At 38.0% G+C, this 7,196-nt stretch overlaps 1 protein-coding gene across 1 annotated transcript; it reads right to left on the bottom strand.

The window, feature by feature from the left end:
* Window positions 1-5,509: 5,509 nt before the first annotated feature.
* On the bottom strand, window positions 5,510-6,333 carry LOC118755422 (the record flags this gene model as incomplete). Its single annotated transcript, XM_036490258.1, has 3 exons — window positions 5,510-5,743; window positions 5,825-6,094; window positions 6,153-6,333. Coding segments are annotated over 3 exons (685 nt in total), but the record flags the coding sequence as incomplete, so codon positions are not given.
* Between the last annotated feature and the right edge of the window lie 863 nt (window positions 6,334-7,196).

Below are 7,196 nucleotides of genomic sequence, written 5' to 3'. Positions count from 1 at the left end.
CTGTATAGAAAAATCCTATGTGGTGAGAGCTATGAAATACCGACTTTACTTTTTTCTTTGGACCACCCTAATGTACTTACATACGTACATATATTCATGCCTGTACGTAAGCGCATTAACACACACTCAAATTAATTCTATTTTTTTCAGTTTCTTAAGTTTATTTATTTTTACTTATCTATGTATATATTTTTATTCGTCATTTTTTTGCTGTTTCGCAAAAGTTTCGCATAAAAAGCGCGACTTTTGCGCATGCGCAGTAATTGCAGCGAAACGAAAGAGCGAAACATGAAGCGAAAATTTCAATGTGCGCTGTTTAAATGCAAAAAAAATTATATTAAAGAATAGAGAAGTGTAGACGAAATGGCAAATTACCGGAAAGGAAAAATACTTAAAAGTAGCAAAAAGAAAAAAAATTAGCTACATACATACATATAAACGTATAAATTTATAAAAAGTAAAAGCGTAAAAACCAAAAATAGTATAAATGAGGTAAGAATATACTAAATACACTGAAAAAAAAAACAATTTGAAATCAGCCAAAAAAACTGTACACTCAACTCCACCATCGCAAAGTTATTAAAAGTTAGCGAATCTCGTTAAATTTTCTTTTTTTATTGCTGCTTGCATTGTTGTTACTTTAATTGTCTGTCGTAAAACACACGCAAACATTCATTCAAACGTACATACGTACATTTGTGGCGATTGATATGCATGAAGTTGGTGTAACAAACGAATGGTGGGGGTGGACGCAGCCGCAACTGTGAAGCACTCTGATTGCACAAATGTTTGCATGTAGATATGTATGTACATAGTTCCGGCAACAGGCCAATAGAGGAGATGGAGTTGGCAACGATGAGCGACCGCACGGAGAATTGTGATTCAATGTCAGTGTCAAGTTTGCTAAGCGAAATACATAAAATAGAGATGAATGTATGTATGTACATGGAGATGTGAAGTGTGTAGCAAACAAATGGGTTACCTGTAAGAGCAACAACAACAGCAAGCGTAACACATAAAACAACTAATTGCATACAAAGCATGGATACCTGCATATATATGTTTTATGTACATACATATGTATATGTATACTATGTAGATATGCAAGCAAAACTTAATGAGCAGTGAAGCAAACTGAAGGCCACCAAGAAAAGTGTGCGTGTATTGGTGCAGCTGGTGAAGGCGATTGTGAAGAAAAGGAAATAACAATAGGAAATAAGTTAAATTAGACAAGAAAAAAATCAGTCTACATACATACCTAATTTAAAGAAAACATAAATATATTAAGAAGCTTTAAAAACAACGCTTTGACTATTGTAAAGCAACAACGAGGCGTTGCGCAAAATAGACCCCATATGTACTACACATGAATGTATGGATGTATGTAAGTACATATGGACAGCGAGTAGTAAAATTGAATCCCACATCCCAGAAAACCACTGAGCAGGTCCTTGACCAGTCAAAGAGAGTGAACCTGTCGTTAACGATAAGCTTTTCATTAGTCAAAATTAGAGACCGTAGTTTTGTTCCCAAGAACGCTTCAAAACCAAAACCAAAATGAGAACAAAACTGTCCGGAACGCTATCAATGGGAATTATGTAAGAACAAAACCGCCGTGAAACGTTCCTAAAGAGCACCAAATGCCAAGAATATTTCGGGAACATTTCTAAGAGAACAAAATGGGAAGAAAGTCTCCGGAACGTTTTGGCAAAGAATTAAACGGGAACAAAAGTCTAAGAAACTTTCTCTCGAATAACAATTAGGGAACTAAAGCCTCAGGAACTTTCTGGCAGAGAACAAAACGGGAACAAACCTTCTTGAAACTATTTACGAATAAACTTTCTATGAGAGACAAGAGAAAGCCTCCGAGGAATCGTCCTTCTTTATGTGACGACGGAAAATATTTAAAGGGCTACAAAGATGCTTAAAGTCGAACGTTTAGCGTCCACACTCGTGACTGGTGCGGAAAGAGCAACACCATCTAAGGCACTGTATGTCCTACTAACTTTCTCCCGGTGGACCTACATAAAAATCAGGTCATAATCGCACTGCAATTAATATGAACAGTCCAAATAAGTAGCCAGTTACGGTCATGGTAAGATACTAACGGAAATTTTGGGGCTTCACGGATTGGCGCACTATGCACTTCTGCACCTGTTCTTATTACAGCGTTTACGAGCCTCCTAACTTCAAGGAAAGAGTGAAAACGAGACACTCTAAGGAGGGGCGAGTTCATCCATATATACTACACAGATGCCTCTAAGCTCGAAGGAAGGGTTGGTGAAGGTTTATACTCGAACACCAGGCGGAACTGATTCTAATTGATAGGGCCACAAAACCGGTAAAGTATGGTATGATATGCCATGTTTATACATATCTACACTTGCACTGAAAGCAGGCGGCAATCTAATATCTTACAAAGCAGTCTACAACTTCCATGGCAGCTGGAGATGGCAGAATGATTTCGCCCAAAGGTGTTATGGATTCCGGGATACTTATAAACTGCCAGGAAATTGTGGCCGCTGCCCAACGATAAACGGACTAGCCCACTACTGAGCTTAAATAAGCAGAATACCAGTTTGTTGATTGGTATCTGTAACAACAGGACACTGCCTAATAGGCGTACGATTACATGACATCTGTAGGAGTTGTCAGGATGAAGAAGAGGAAGAAACGATTCTGCACGTGTTGAGCCAGTACCCGGCTCTATCCAGATGAAGACTCTCCACTCTAGATACTCTAGATAGACAATTCTTCGATAACGTGGAAGGCCTTAGATGCGTGGAAATCAGGGATCTTCTAAAACTCCTGCAAAATGGTTTTAAGAGAGATTGAGAGTTGCTGACCCCACATTCGGCAACACAATGGATCTTGAGCCTAAGTGTGTCTAATAGACGACCGCGATAACTTAATTTATGTCCCACCGAACGACTATGTATGACGAGGTACACATAGCAAATAGCAATAAGTTCGATAGCAATAAAAGGAGTAACCTATAATCAGAATCAGGAAGAACCCCTACCAGCCGTTTGATACCAAATGAGGTTTCAAACAAGGCGACTCCCTATTGTGTTACTTTGATCTGATGGTGGAGTAGGTAAGTAACAAGAGCTGCAGAACTGCCGACGACATCGATAAATATAATCCGCTTGAATAAAGGGAACGTCTATTCCAACTTTTCCAATTTCGACAGAGAAGAAAATCGCGTGGCTCTGATGGTGAATGGGTACAAAACGAAGTATATTCTGTCATCAAACTAACAGTCAGAGCGCCAAAAACAGAAGTATGAAAGTTTGTATTAATCTGACTGGGACTGTACACTTGGGAAGATCTGGCTCGGCCAGGATGTTATGAAACTAGCGCTTAGACTTATCTTTGTACCCAGCAGGTAAAAGTAGCGGTACTGGATTTACCACGTACCGGACACACAGAGAACATATCGGTCTAGGATGCGGTTCTTTTGTATGAAAACGACCGGCAACTTTAACATGAAGTTGTCATTGGAGGTAACAGATTGCCATGGTGGAATTCGGGACAGAACCTGAGATAACTAAATTCAAGTGCTGCGCGTGATTGTTAAGAAATCTAATTAAACGATTTTTTAATGTAAACCAACATCCTGACTGTCCGTCTTGCATTCTTGGCGATTTTAATCTTACCTCGCTGTTTTTTTTTTTTTGAATTTCATGTGGCTGCTTTTCGAAATGGGTCCCAAGTTGATTGCACCTATACCGATTTTTCCAAGGCGTTTGATAAGGTATCACATTCAATCTAGCTTGACAAGTTAAGAATCACTGGTTTTTGTTCGGTTTTATTAAGTTGGTTAAAGTCATATCTTTAATGAAGAACCTTTTTTGTTGAAATTCAAAACTACAGGTCTTCTCCTGCCTCGGTATCCTAAGGCAGTTTCCTTGAACCGCTGTTGTTGGCCTTGTATATCAAACGATCCTGCTTCAATAGTTCTGATTACTTACTGTATGCCGATGATATAAAACTGTTTCGTAAAACTAATTCTGTCACCCATTCGTGTTTACTTCTATTCTGTTAAGGACCTTACTGATCTTAGTGTCATTTTGGACGCAGGATTCACCTTTGTTAACCATGATAATGTAAAACGAAAATGCACGTAGATGGGTTCAAGCGAGTTAGTAACTTTGAATCTGATATTCACATGAAGAAAAGAGGTTATGAAAATGCGAAACGGTGGTGAGAAGAACCGAAAAAATTAAATAAAAACTTAAATTATACATATAGATACGTATTAATCAGCCCTATTCTGCATTTCGATTACGTTCCCGCATTCCGCTCCGCTAAAATCGAACTTAGGTATTCTGCGTTACGATCGAATCGAAAGAAGAAGAGGAAGAGAGAAAACATCTTTCGAAATCAGCTGTTTGCCTAGGAATGTGTGAAATCGAAACAAAACAAAGCGAAATTTGCCACCAAATTATAGCAGCTTCAGAAGTTAAATTTTTAAATATATTAAAATAACTAAATATATCTTACATTATTGTAAATTTAAAATACATTATTGTAATTTAAAATAAAAATAAAACTCAGCGAAATACCTTAACGTCTGTATCACCGCTTAACCAAGTAGTGGCCGCGATAAGATTTTTTGCGGAGGGCAGTTACCAACACGGAGTTGGTGCAGACAAGAATGTCGGAATGGGCAATCGTGTCAACGTCACTGTCCAAATTTCTTGAAGCTTAAAGCAACGAAAGCTTTGTCCTGAATGGATAAAATTTGAGCAGACTGAAGAGGAAAAAATACAAGCAAAACAAGAGTTTTATGGAAGGCTGGCTTTTCAAAGGTCATCATGTGCGTTAATGGCACGCATATAAGAATAATGAAGCCACATGAAGAAGATTTTCTGTATTACAACAGAAAAGGATTTTTTAGCATTAACGCTATGGTGGTGAGCATTATTTAAATTACATCAGTGCCGTAATTTGATTTAATTGGTTTCTTAAAATTTAATTTCTATTTTCAGGTGTGCGATAACAAAATGCGTATAAGAAGCATTGATGCGAGATATCCCGGATGCAATCACGAATCGCATATATGGGGTGTGAGTAAGCTGCGATTTTATATGGAACGGCAATCCGTTTCTCCAAAGGTATGGCTTCACGCATGTTTGTAACCTTTTTTCGTAGGTCTGGTAGAAGCTCACATAATTTATAGAAATAAAAGTTATATTATTTTTTGTACTTTATTGTATTAAACTGTCGACGTCAAATAAAACAGTGCATGAATAAATCGTTTTGTACTTAGTACAAGTCTGGTCATTTTCGAACTAGTTCGGTTTCTGTCAGGAAATTCTAGTTGTAAACTAGTATTTTTCCTGACTAGTTTGGGATTTCACTGCAGGGTATATATCACGGTGGGTAATATGTTTTTAATAAAAACAAAAAAAAAAAAAAGAAAATAAAAATTACAAAATTTTAGGTGCAAGTTTCACAATGAAGTTCTTCAACATGTTTCAAGTCGCTAATCAAGATTATAATGCTAATCAATATTATGGTCTGGATGCTCCAGCCTTAGCATCTCCATCTTAATTTCAATTTTCCGCTTTAAAAGTTCCTCCTTAATTTTGTTGTGCCGTTGCTCTTCCTGCAGTTGCTTTGCTGCAGTGTCCGCCACCTTTTCAAGAGAACGGTTCATGCGCCGCAAATGTGTCGCCATTTCCTCCATTCTATTCATGGCAGCTTCATTGAATTTCTTTGTGTCGGCATAAAATTCCTTTTGAAATTCAATTTGTTCTTTAAGTAACAAAAGAATTGTCCTCCTTTCTCTCCTTCATTCTCGGTGTTAGCTGCTTGCTCTACTGGTTGAAGGTAAACCATCTGGATCCACCGAAGAAGCAGAAATATCCATTTCAGTTTCAGTGTCGTGTTGGACCTGAGCACTATCTCCAAAATCCAGCACACCTCTAATTCCACTTGTGCACGTTATTAAGCCCGTCAATTCTATAACTTGTTCTTCAAGTGGTGCTATGCGCTGCAAAGGGCATTGACCTCCACCGGCGCTCATCATTTCCTTTTTGTTGTTTGATAGCTCGCGTTTTATGTAGCGTTTCCAGTCAATCCATACCTGTAACAAACCATTCCATCTATTTTACAAATTCCTGTCACTTTCAGTAATACCTAACCTTTCTCCGTGCATTGGAGTCCTTAGATGGGGGACCTAGTGCATTTAGAGAAGTTGCGACCTCGTTCCAAAACGCCTGCATTTCTTCTGTGGGTCGCTGTTGAAAACCCTGCGCTATGTCTCTTTTGGCTGCCATCATTTCAGCCAATTTCTCATATTGCCCTGATGTTGTTGTTTTGGACCTATTAACATTACAAAAAAATCGCGAAAACGCACATTTTTACAATCTTCCCGAATAATTTTCACTTAAATTTTTCAACAAGTGAAATTTGCAACTTACAAATCGTAACTACGATCGAAATGTAGAATAGCTAGAATCGAAAAATTCGAACATTGATCGAAACGAAACGGATCGCAGAATACCAAAGTTGGCAAACGGAGAAAATTTCGATTCGAGTCGAAATGCAGAATAGGGCTGACTAGTAAAATATTGTATGGGGGAAAAATCTGTCACGTCCGATATGCCACGGAAGTTATCACATTGTTATTGAAAGTAAAACCAACAAGAAATTGCTCCTGATTAAATATCTAGTGGTTGTAGACCTGACCTGAAACCATTTCAGTTTTTCTCAAGTCTGTTGTAGTCTCCTTTTCATAGATTTTCTAAAAAGACCAGTGTTCCAAGCGCACCTGATTTTTTTGGCAACCAAAGGACAGTGCAAAAGCTACACGACGGCATTAAATAAAGGCAATGTCAAGTCTGACATCATGGAATCAGCCCTATGTTATACTCTTCGGAAGGCATATAGGAATCTAGCCTTTCTAAGAAGGCATGCGAAGGCTTTTAAGGATCTTTATATTAGAAAAACTGTCTTTAACTCTCTTGTTCGTTGAAAGCTAAAATGTGCCCGTATTATCTGGAGTCATATTTATAATTGCCATTCACTTCGTATTTAACGGGCCCAGATGAAATTTATTCAGTTTGCGCTTTAGCCGCTTCTTTTTTCTGACCCTCTTTCGCACTATACAGCTCGTTGCAAGCATATGGATTTAAATTCATTGGAGTACAGAAGACGTGTCCTTTTTCCCTTATGATTCTTTATGT

This window comes from Rhagoletis pomonella, unplaced genomic scaffold, assembly GCF_013731165.1.
Source record: "Rhagoletis pomonella isolate Grant_MI unplaced genomic scaffold, Rhpom_1.0 Rhpom_scaffold_06233, whole genome shotgun sequence".
Taxonomy (NCBI): domain Eukaryota; kingdom Metazoa; phylum Arthropoda; class Insecta; order Diptera; family Tephritidae; genus Rhagoletis; species Rhagoletis pomonella.
This window is presented reverse-complemented; position numbering and strand designations above follow the sequence as displayed.